General features: G+C 48.5%; 1 protein-coding gene across 1 annotated transcript in view; it reads left to right on the top strand.

Moving 5' to 3' along the window:
* TRABD2A (TraB domain containing 2A) overlaps positions 1-10,363 on the top strand; it is a 64,273-nt gene extending 53,910 nt beyond the window's left edge. The window contains exons 6-7 of the mRNA XM_036748012.1: positions 8,202-8,477; positions 9,906-10,363. Coding sequence (XP_036603907.1) covers positions 8,202-8,477; positions 9,906-10,089 — 460 coding nt within the window. The 3' untranslated portion in view covers positions 10,090-10,363. The remainder of the gene's footprint in view (positions 1-8,201; positions 8,478-9,905) is intronic.
* Positions 10,364-12,476: the final 2,113 nt, after the last annotated feature.

Genomic DNA, 12,476 nt, shown 5'->3' with positions numbered 1-12,476 from the left:
AGCTACTAAGTGTCCAACGCAGAATTTGAACTCAGTTCTTCCTGACTCTTAAGTCCACTGAGCCACATAATCTGGCAAAAAATGTTCGTGTGCTGTTTGATGGTGACAGAGCCTCCATGCACAATGGCACAGTGGAAAGAGCATAGATTTGGAGTCAAGAAGGTGGAACTTCCAATCTCACACTATGTGTGTGGTCTCAGTAGACCCAGCCTCCTTGGGCCTTTGTCGTCTCATCTTTAAAATGGGAGATCTTCAAGTCCCTTCCAGCTCCTGTGATTATCACAACCAAGGAGTCAGTGCAAGTATAATTTCCCCCATTTGAGAGTTGAGGGAACTGAGACTTCCTGATGGTCACACAGTAAAAAACAGAAAGTAGCTGACCCCAGACCGGAGATCTAAGAATCATAGATTTAGGGCTGGGGGGTGCCCTTGGGGACTATTGAGTCCGACCCCCACTATACAGGCGAGGAAGTGCCTGGGGTCACATGACCAACAGTAAGTGTTTGAGGCAGGATTGGAATTCTGGTCCTGATTTCAAGTTTACCAAATCGTGCTACCTTTCTTGAACCCAGCTTTTCTGATGCTGAGTCCCAGGGGTCTTTCTACCATGTTCAGCACAGTGATTGGCGCACAGTAGGCTTTTAAGAAATTCTTTGTCGTCCGTTCATTCATTCTACCATTTGCCATAGGGACAGTGAGGTGTTGTTTCAGCAATCCGGCTAGCAGCTGTTGTGGGGGTGAAAGACCAACTCAACCCCACAACAAGCGCACCGCAAAAGCACAGGTTCTTTTGATCTGCTCTAGTAAGGAAAGCAATGTTAAGGGGTTGACAAGCTTACTTTAATTCAGCATACAAATATCATTGACTTAGTTCAGGGGAAAGAGCCACCAGCCTGAACTTCAGAGCAAAATGCAAAGTACAAACGTGGACAGACAGACCTTGTCTGATTCAAATCCCAATACGTAGTTACCAGAGTTCAACAAAGTTCCAGCATCTGGGTTACAAGCTGGAGGGCCCTTAGCAATAGCTGCCCGGAGTCTCCGCATCAGCACACCAGCACGAGTGAGAGCCCTAAACAAATTACAAACATCGACAGACAGACCAAATACAGATTCATAGTTACCAACATCTAGGTTCAGGCCGGGAGCTCATAACGTGGGCTGGCCCAGAGTCACTCGCACCACCACTGCTGTGGGTAAGAGCTCTGGGGAAGAGAAAGCCAACCCCTGGTTTTATATCTTTTTCAGGGTCAAGGGTGAGTCACACATGCGACTCACCCATGTGACCTAAAATTGTCACAAAGAGGCCACTTAAACCCACGTGGTCTAAGAGCCTCTGATGTCCCAAACCTATCACTCAAACTCATGTGTAAAGTAGGCCCTCCCTTAGTTAGCCCCACCTGGGGCCCCACCTTGGTTACCAAGTCACACCCACATAAGTTTAGCACCTAGTTGGGGTTTGGGCCTGGGGCTTAGCCCCTAGTAAGACTCAAAGACAATGAATCATTTTAAAACAGTAAGAAAGTCCCACCTCAATTGATATTACAGGTGTCCCAGTGGATTGAGTGACTCAGAGCCAGTGAGGTCTCAACTGGAACCCTGCTTCAGATGCTCACCCGCTCTGTGACTCTAGGAGAGCCATCTAGACTTCACCAGACTCAGTTTCCTCATCTGTAAGATAAGGATGACGATAATGATCTCTAGCTCCCGGGTTTATTGTGAGGATTAAGAGAGATGACACGTGTAAAGTGCTCGGCAAACCTCCATCGAGACACTGATGATTGCTGTATGGGCACTCTTGTGGTTATGACTGGGGTACTCTGTTGTAATGACGACACGATGCAACATTGTGATAGTTAATATAGTAAATGTTAGAAATATTTAATAAATTCCATAATTATATATTTGTATACAGTAAATAATATAATTAACACTATAACATTAATTGGACATTATAGAAAATAATATTACTGTAGTAACATGTTATTATAACCATGATATATAATGTTATGACAGCAGTTCTAATATTGGGGCAGCTAGATGGGTCTGGAGTCAGAAAAATTCCTCTTCCAAAGTTCAAATGTGGCCTCAGACACCTTTTAGCTGTGTGACCCTAGGTGAGTCACTTAATCCTGTTTGCCTCAGTTTCCTCATCTGTAAAAATCAGCCAGAAAAAGGAAATAGCAAACCACTCTAGCATCTTTGCCAAGAAAATCCCAAATGGGGTCACGGAGGGTTGGACGTGACTGAAAAATGAATGAAGAACAACGTAATTATAATATTCTTTATAAAATAATACCATATGTCTCTGGACCAGGGCCTTCTCCCTTTAAAGGGCTTTTGTGGATTCCTCTTGGAAGTCCATTGCCAGAGAGTGGAGGAGGAGAGGGCAAGGTTGCCTGGGCTTTGTGTGGGGTTGTAAGCAAGGGCCTTAGAGCCGCTTCTGGCACTGGATGGAAGTGATGCCATCTCTGAGAACTATTCATAATTTTCTAGGATCAGAGCTTGAGTCTGAAGGCACCTCAAAGACCATCTGGTCCAAACCCCCTCATTTTACAAATTAAGATACTGAGGTCAATGAATGTTAACAGTTTTTTACACGTAATTGGAAAATAAAGAAATAAAAATATTGAGGTTAAGTTACATGCTCAAGGTCATAGAGGAAATAAGTAACCGAGGCAGGACATGAACCCAGGCCCTCCGATTTCGGAGCCTGTGTTCCTCTGAGTGGGACCATCCCTGGCACAGGGATCACCAGCTCACAGCTATTGCTAGTAAGAGAGTTTTCCCATTCGCACTTAGCTTGTACCTGAAACATCAGACTGCCCGCAAGATCATGTGATGACAAATATCTGAATATTTAGAAATATCAGGCTGATTGGAAATGTCCCACTGCGTGGAAATGCTCAGTGTTTATTTGAATGCTGGGCGTCCCTCACCCAGAACCTTTGATTTGGGGCTTTCTAATCCTAGAGACCTAGGGCTGTGAGTGAGCTTTGTTCCAGTTGGGAGGATCCTGGGAACAGTGATGGGAATTTAAAAATGTTAGTATGAGGACATGTGTTAGCACAGTGATGCCAAACTAAAATAGAAACAGAAACCACCTATCATGAGGATCCCTGCAGGCCACCGTGTGTAAAAATGTAATGTTCTTTGTATTCTAATGCATTTCATGTATTTTGTTAACTATTTCCCAATTACATTTTAATCTGGAGTCAGGAAGATGTGAGTTCAAATATGACTTCTGACCCTGGGCAAGTCACTAAACCCTGTTTGTCTCAGTTTCCTCATCTGTAAAATGAGCTGGAGAAGGAAATGGCCAACCACTTCAGGATCTCTGCCAAGAACAACCCAAATGGTCATGGAGCGCTGGACACAATTGAAAAACCCCTGAGCAACATCAGCATTTTAATCTGGTTCAACTCACACTCTGTTGTGCTGTGGGCCTGTGGAAATATGTTTGATACCTTTGATGTAGACGGCTCCCTCATTTAACCCCCCAGAGATCTTAAGGGACTTCCCAAAGATTCCACACTTGATGGATGAGAGGATGTATCTCTATAACGTAGCCAAGCCAGCGGTGAAATGGGTGGGGAATAAGGCATCCGGGAGCGATGATGGACAGAAGAACCCTGGGAAAAAGATCAGTCAGAACAAGGGCAGCTCAGAGCCTGGCAGGCTTGCTGCCAGTTACATAATAAAGCGTTAGACATAGCCTCCATTGTCATAGATAGAAAATACAAGTGGGTATTCAACACTAGGGGCTGGCTTGGAGGGACGTGACTGTGGCTTGCCTAGGGTCAGTAGGGGTAAGTAGCATACGAAAGAACTTTTAGAAGGTGTGCAACCCAGCCCCTTCATTATACAGATGTGGAAACTGAGGCCTGGAGCAATTAAATGCCTTACCTAAGGTCTCAAGGTGATAGGTAGCAGAGGCAGCGTTTGAACCCAGGTCTTTGGACTCCAAATCCAGCAGATCTCCCCTGTCTGAAGTAGAGGTTACCGACTGAGGCAGAATGAGAATCAGAATGTTGAGGTGAAAGGGTCAGATGATGGCCATTCTTGAAAGCCACATCTGGAGATGAGGATGGTAGGCAATGAAGAGACCCTGGGTATTCTTCAGTAAAGATGTGGCATGAGGATAACAGTGAAGATGGTGATGATGATGATGACGACGACGATGACGGCTGAGATTTCTATAGTCAGTCTTCTGAGTTCTGCACTCCCCATCACATACATTGTTTCACCAAAGCCTCAAAGCAGCATTAGGAGGGTGTTGATTATCACCTCTGTCTTACAGAATAGGAAACCGAGGCCCAGAGGTGTTAAGTGACTTGCCCAAAGTCATACAGCTAGTGAGGGTCAGGTAGGATTTGAACCCAGCATTGGCGGCACTCTTTTATGATCAGAGGGAGATGACAATCTCATATGAAGAGTCTGTGGTAGAGGAAAGTTAGGCGTGGTCTGAAGCATTCTCTAGATTTGAGAAGGCCAGATTGCAAAGGATTCAGAGAAAGGATGATGGTAGTGACATTTATTTTAAAAATTAATTTTTTCAGTTATCAACCATTTAAAAAATCTCTCCTGCTTTCTCCCTTCCACCCAGGAAGGAAGAAAACCAAAACCTTCCTAAGAAATCAGCATAGCAAAGCAAAATAGATTCCCACATCTGCCATGGACTTGGCCTTTAGACCCTAGCCTAGCAGTGGTTTGTAGGATGGGTGGAAGTTGGGGGATGGGAAGACTGGCAGTAATCCTGGGGTGAGGACTAGTGAAGTAGAGAGAATGGGGTAGATTTGAGAGAGATTTTGAAGGGAAAATTGGCTGGACTCAGTGACAGCAGTGAAGAAGAGAGGCATCAAAGATGGCGCCAAGGATAGGCAGACTATTGATGCCGATCAGCAGTGACACAGCGGGTCTGAGAAGCCATTTGGGTGGGGGGAGATGCGTTTGGTTTTAGACGTGTGAATTTTGGGGGTGAAGAGACAGCCAGAGATATCCTCCAGCCGAGTGGGGAGCTGGACCTCTGGAGACAGGCTTGGGAAGCAGGATCCTGGGTCTAGAGCTGGAAGGAACCTCGGAGTACAGACTTGGGTCCAAATGTCTCTCAGCCTCACTTGTAAAACGAGAATATTGGGAGTGCCTACCACCCAGGGTTGTTGCGAGGGTCAGATGATGTAGCCCATAGAAGCTGCTTTGCAAACTTTAAAATGCTGTGTAAATGTGAGTGCCAGCTGGATTCGGCCAACATAATAATTATGACACGCATTTCGATAGCGCTTCAAGCTTTCCAAAGCGCTTTACGTGTTATCTAATGGGGTCCTCACTATAATCTTGTAAGATAGGCGGTGTCATTTTCCGTTTTACAGAGGAGTAATGGCATACGAGAAAGGTGAGGTGACTTGCCCAGGATCATACAGCTATAGTGTCTGAGACAGGATTAGAACTCAGGATTCCATACGCCAACACACTGCGCCACCTAGCGGAATTTGAACGTCCTGCAGCGGACGAGTCACAGAAAGAGACCGGGCCATTTACAAATGTTGCGCCAGGGCTGACAGTCCTGAAGTCATCCAGGCATGTAGGGAAGACTAACCGGAAAAAGGAGAGAGCCGGGCATGTGGTTCATGTTGGAACCGAGGCTCTGCTCCCTTGGGCTGCTGTCCCAGGCTGGGCGGTGAGAAAGGCGGAGCTTGTCATTGGCTTTGCCCCATCTTGGCTCCTCCCGGTCTCCCAGGGCCCTCTGTCTCTGGGCTGCCCAGGGTTCTTTGTTAAAACCACCTGGGTGATGCAGTCAGGAAGACCGGAGTTCAGACCTCAGGCTCTTACTAGCTGTGTGACCCTGGACAAGTCTCCAGACCTCTGGCTGCCTCAGTTTCCTTAACTGTGGAGGTCTGTGGAAAGAATACCTTCCTGGTCGTCCATATAGAATTGGGCTGAATGGAGAAAGGGCAGTTACTGGAGAAAAGACAAGAACGAGAAGGGCAGACCGAGCTTGTCTGAAGCAAGGGCAAGGGAAGCTCCCTGATGTGGCCCTGGATGAAGGCTGGGGTCAAGGAGTGCAGAGGGCAGCGCCCCCCGCCCCCCAGGGGGAAGAAGCCCCGTTGGGGTCTTTTTCCACCTCCTCCTGTGTGCAGAGGAGCACCTGGTATTGTCTGAAAGGTGAGGAAGCCCTCCTCCATGGGGGAGGCACCCATCCGCCATCAGCCAAATAACACTAGTGGGGACCCGGAGTCCCTTCTGACTCGGAGATCTGGGTACCAGCCGTGGCTTATGCTTCTCAGCCAGCCTCTGGGGATGGAATGTCCTCATGGTACAAGTGCCGAGATCCTCAGGTTACTGAGTCCACTTGCCGGGGACGGGGCAGACAGAGAGGGGAGGAGTCAGACCCCCCCCACCCCCCATGCTGGTCTGGGGTCTTAGGCTCTGAGCATGTGCTCATAGTGACTTCTAGGCCCTGGGACCAAGTGGCAGATCCCTCGGGAGCTGTGCGGCGCCGGGGCCGATCCCTCGGGAGCTGTCCGGCGCCGGGGCCGGTCCCTCGGGAGCTGTCCGCCTCCGGGGCAGATTCCTCGGGAGCTGTCCAGCACCAGGCTCACTGGGAACTGAGGTTATCTCCCTGGAGTGGGCGGGGATGGGTGAAATGGACTCTGTCAGGAAGATTTCTTGGTCCTTCGTTTTCCCTGGTGAGGCCCTCGATGAGGACATCCAGTCCTCTGGAAAGGTCTAGACCAGGGGAGCGTAGTTCTAGCGCTGAAAGATCAAATCTTGTCGTTTTATAGATGAGGAAAAGGAGACAGCTTAACCTTGCCTCGGTATGTGTGAGGTGGGATTTGAATCCAGGGCTTCCAGACTCTTATCTGCTTAGGGAAAGGGAAGGGAAATAAGCATTTCTTTAGTGCCTGTTATGTGCCCAGCCCTGTGCAAAGCACTTACAGGGATTATTTCATTTGGTTCTCATGAGAACCCTGGGTGGTAGATGCTATTTATTGTTCCTATTGTACAGGTGAGGAAACTGAGGTAAATAGACGTAGAGTGATTTGCCCAGGGTCACACAGCTGAGGCCAGATTCGAACTCGGGTCTTCCTGATTCCAAGCCCGGGGTCTATCCTCTTTTTCACTCTTATCAGCCTCTCCCCCCATCTGCTTGTTGTTTTAGAAAACACTTGGGTTCTTTGGAAGGAAACATGGACGTACTTTTATTTGGTGGTGGAGGTGGTGGGGGTGTATGGCAGACATTTTACTCCCCAGACTGAGGGGTGGTTGTGTATCATAGCTATCCATGATGTCCTTCTATCACATTTCAGTCCCTGCCCCACCATTCCCCTTCAGCATCTCTAGCAGCAGCAGAGTATAAGCTCCTTGAAGGCAGGGATGGGCTCGCTTTTCTATCGATGCCTGGCAGGGAGAGTAGGCACTTAGCTACTCGCTTGTTGATTGGCTTCAGAGTGGAGCCTTCATGAGATGTCAATGAATGGTGGTCACCTGTGCTTCTCTATCCCATAAACAGAATTAAACAGCCACACTCCTCCTCCGTTCCCTTTCCCAGCCTTCAGGGATTTTGGCAGGTGTCCCCGATTGTGGGGGTTGGGAGGGAGGGGGAGTCATTGAGCAGAGAAACGGGAACCTTTCCTTATTGGGACTGGGGAGGGCTTAAGGGTGCGAGGCATTCTGGGAGAGGCAGCTCCAGTTCAAGTGCTGACTCTGTCACGCACTGTTGTTATGAGGCTGGGCAAGCCGGTTAGCTCCCTCCAGTGTTCTAGGTAACCTTGGAGGGCTCCATCTGCCCAGAAGCTGCTGACCTGGTTGGGTGGAGGGAATTTCCTATTCCAGTAAAATCACTGGGCTGGTTCCTGTCCCTAAAAAGTATGATTTTTAAGCACATCACCTTCCCCTTTCTGTCAGTCACTAAGATCACACATTTAGGCCATCTAGACCCACCCATTCATTTTACAGATGGAGAAGGTGAGGCCTGGGGAGGTCAAGTCACTTGCCCAAGGTCACATGGAGTAGCCAGAGAGTGTACTTAATGGAAAGTAGCTGGTATGAGAGCCCAAGGAGAGTGCTCATTCTTTCTCCGGCCTTCCTGGTGTCTTTTTGGTTTGAGTTTTGTGGGAACCTGTTGTGAGCCTAGTGACATGGGGTGGGGGATGGTCATGCTCGACTCCCCGCCCATGACCTTTCAAATGCTTTATTTCCAGTGAGAAGACCAGGAGAACCCCTTCCACTTTGTCCCCTCCTCCCCCTGCTCATGTATCCTATGGGATCTCCAAGGCATCCAGTGCCCTCGGAGAGCCAGGGGAGGAGGAGGAAGAAGAAGAGGAGGAGGAGGAGGTGCTGCTGCCCCATCTGCTCCTGCCTGGGAATGCTGACCTCTTGGAGAAGATGGACAGAAAGTACAGGAAAAAGAAGAAGAAGCAGCTGAAGAAGCAGAGGCTGCGGCAATTCAGCGACCTGTGGGTACGCCTGGAGGAGAGGTCAGTGTCAGGGGCTGGCTCTTGTCTCAGGGGCTGCTGACCCTCATCCATGGGGTGGGAGACCAAAGGGGACCATTAGAAGAGGAGGGGGAGGAGGAGGAAGGAGGGAGGAAGGGGGAGGATGGAGAGAGGGAAGAAGGAGAGGATGGGGGGGAGGATAGAGGGAGGAAGGAGAGGATGCAGAGAGGGGGAGGATGCAGGGAGGGAGGAGGGAGAGGATGGAGAGGGAGGAAGGAGAGGATAGAGGGTAGAGGATGGAGAGAGGGAGGAAGGATAGGATGCAGAGAGGGGGAGCGGGGAGGATGCAGGGAGGGAGGAGGGGGAGGATGGGGAGAGGGAGGAAGGAAAGGATGCAGAGAGGGGGAGGACAGCAGAGGAGGGATAAGCGCTAGGCAGGGACAGCAGGCTGACCATATGAGAAAGCCTTCTCCACCACTTTTCTTAGACCAAGGTGACCTGAACTTGCATTTTGGGACATTTATTCTTGTCATTTGTTTTCCTTCTCCCTGCACATGTCATAGGAACATAGATTTAGAGCCGGAAGGCTACCCAAGGGGTCACTGAGCCCAACCCTGTCATTTTATAGATGAATAAACCAAGGCTGGCCAGTTCAACAACCATCAAACAAGTGCTTATTATGTGCCAGGCTCTCAGTAGAGGTTAGGTGACTTTTTTCTGGGTGACCCAGCGAGTACGTCTGAAGCAGGAGTTGCCCTCCACAGTGGGGATTGTGAGAGGGGCGTGGCAGCTGTCATGAAGTTTGTGAGGGGCTGCGCTGCAGATGAGGTTTAGGCTTGTTCTTCTTAGCCTGCCTCAGCCTCAGAGGACCGGACTGGTTACAGGGGCAGATGGGCAGATGTCACTTCAATAGAACAAAAAAACTTCCCCACGATGAGAACTGACCAGAAAGAGAATGGGTTGCCTTAGGAAGGAGTTCCCCTTCGTGAGGTATCTACAAACAAAGGTTGGATGAACCATTGTCCAGGATAGTAGATGATGGATTTTTGAGATAGCTAGGTGACTCAGGGCATAGAAAGATATACCCAGAACTCAGGAAGACTGGAATTAAAATCGTGTCAGATACGTCCTAACTGTCACTTAGCTTCTGTCAGCTTCAGGTTCCTTTTTTTCTCAGTAAAGTGGATATAATGATAACGCCACCCCCCCATCGCAGGTTGTACGAATAGAGTGAGTTACTTGTAAAGTGCTTTATAAACTCCAAAATTAATAGCCGTTATTATTTATTTTCTTTAAAACAATGTACACAAAAGGGTGAGCTGTTATATTGGCATGTATTAGGCACTTAGATGCTTGTGTTGATTGTGTCATATTGCATCATTCAAGGACCCATAGTTTGTTGCCTTTTCAATATTATCACTGCCTGGCTTTCAGGTGGTGAGTCTCAATTCTTTTCTGCTTTTCTCCTAGTGCTCCAGCTCCACTCCCTCGGATCCGAATCGTCAACGGGTACATCACGGTGGAACCTCTGCTGCCAGGTCACAGAAGATCGCCCCATACCCAGACAGTGTCGAACAGTGCCTGCTTGTCACTTTGGACACTTTTGTTCTGGTTGTTGACTTTGGCCCTTCAGACTGAGATAATGTTTCTCTAAGACTTGTCCCCTACAGGCTGGTCGCCTTTTCTCAGAGCCTTATACAGACTGAAAAGACAGAAGACCTTCACGCATGTTACTTGAAAGAATCTTACCCTTCCAATTTGGGCTGACACACCCTGTGTGGAAGACACTTTTTGAAAGCCATTTGGTTTTATTCTTCTCCTTTTGAGGAATGATCCACATTATCCCAGAATGCTTTGGGGAGATGCATCATGTTGTAAGATAGCTATAATTTAGCTCAGTGGAAATCATTAAATACATTTTGGTCTAGACTCTTTTTTCCTTTTCCTGTGCTGCTACAGGAGTACCATGAATAACTGGCTGTGTTCAAGTCCCACCTGTGACACTCCTGGCTGGGAGACCCCGGGCATTTTCCCAATGCCAGGGAAATCTCTAAAACTAGATGTTGCAAAGCAGGTGCTTATGTGTGCTGTTAGGGGAAGGTCTTCCCTGGAGCAGCCTATCTGAATCAGGCAGTGAGCACTTATTAAGCACCTGCTGTGTTCCGGGCACTGTGCTAAATTCTGAGGATACAAAGGAAGACAAAAACAGTCTCAGCCCTCCAAGAGCTCACGTACCAGTGAGGGGAAGTAACAGGTATGGAACCCAAAGTAGATGCAGAATAGATGGAACATGATCTCAGAGGGGAAGGTACCAGCATCTGGGGACAGAGGGAGTGGGATCAGAGCTGAAGCCTTTCTTCATCTTTATCTATCTATCTATCTATCTATCTATCTATCTATCTATCTATCTATCTAAATATCTATCCATCCATCTATCCATCTATCTGTCTCTCTCCCTCCTTCCCTTCCCTTCCGTTCCTTTCCCTTCCTTTCCCTTCCCTCTCTTCGTCCCTCCTTCCCTCCCTCCCTCTCTTCAGCCACCTATGGGCTTGATCTCGCAGCTGATTGGCATGAAAGCTTTGACCTTTTACATTTCCAGCCTGGGCCATATTGTTCCCTCCTTGGGCAAGCTCATGGCCCGTTATTCTCAGGAGCTCTCCAGATTGATGTGGACCTTAGCATGGATGCCTTATTGCCTTAGCCCACTGCAGCTCAGAAATCCTAAGACCTGCCAGCTTCTCAATAACTGGGATTACAGGTAGAAGTCACCACACCAGACTGAGCCAAGGAAGCCAAGGAAGCCGAGAGATGAAAGTGAGGAGGGAGGGCTCTCCAGGTGTAGGGTACAGCCACTGCAAACATGCAGAGATCAGAGATGGAGGAAAAGCAGGTAGGCCAGTGTAGAAATCAGCCCCAGGGTTACCAAAAAAGGCAAAAGAACAGTCCCTGCCCTCAAGGAGCTTAACACCTAAAGGGGTGGGTAGAAGGGGAACAACATAGGAACAAATCTATAAAACAAGCTACCTGTGGTTTCTTAGCACTGTAATGCTGGATTGGGAGTTGGGGGACCGCCATTCTCCTGGCCCCTGTGTTGTTTGGGTGTTTGGTATTGCTCCAGTCTGGGTGGTTTTCCTGGCAGAGATCCTGGAGTGCTCTGCCACTTCCTTCTCTGGTGGATCACCCTTTGTCAGAACTCTCCACTATGACCTGTCTTGGGTGACCCTTTGAGGCAGAGCTCACAGTCTCCTTGAGCTACTCAAACCGGAGGGGTCCCCTGGTCCTGCCCCACTGTGTAACTTCAGGTAAGCGTCTTGGAATGGTTTCTTACTAGCTTAACAGAAACAAAATGTCCAGTCCGGGTTGTTTGAACAATAGCAGCTGAAATGTCTAGGTCCTTGCTGGACAGTTTAAAGTTCTCTTCTCACCACAATCCTGAGGTGTGGTCGTTCTGAGTTTATACATAAGGAAACTGAAGCCCAGGGAAGGACAGTGACTTATCCAGGGTCACATGGTTCTAGATCTCCCATCCAGTGCTCTCCCAAATATAGCCCAGTACTTTATAAAGCTGAACAATCACAGTTGCTCTTGGGCATGATGCTTTGATATCTGGGAACATTTTACACTATTTAAAAGTTTTTACAATATTTTAAAAACATTGTAATAAAGCCCTAATCTCTCCCCTTTCTTAGTCTGTTTCCTTAGCTGTCAGATGAGGGGAGGTGGTGTTGGGCTCTAAGGGCCAGCTGTGAGCCGCCCCCCTCCTTGTTTTTCTCAACTGTAGAATGAGGAGGGTGGCCTTGGCGGGGGATCCCGTGCTGTCTCTCCCTCATGACAATCAGTTGTGTTTTTGTTGAAACTCTTCCATTATCACCCTAGATCCAAAGCTCCTTGGAGTTTAGTGAATGTCTCCTGGAGCCCATGTGGCTGAAGCATCCATCACCCCAAGGCCAGGCCCAGTGACAGCCTCTCTGAATTTGGCTCAGCCCATCGTCATCAGATGATGCATGTATCCCTGGGCTTAGCCTCTGAACCTCTCGACCT

The sequence above is a fragment of the Trichosurus vulpecula genome, chromosome 3, assembly GCF_011100635.1.
Source record: "Trichosurus vulpecula isolate mTriVul1 chromosome 3, mTriVul1.pri, whole genome shotgun sequence".
Taxonomy (NCBI): Eukaryota; Metazoa; Chordata; class Mammalia; order Diprotodontia; family Phalangeridae; genus Trichosurus; species Trichosurus vulpecula.
This window is presented reverse-complemented; position numbering and strand designations above follow the sequence as displayed.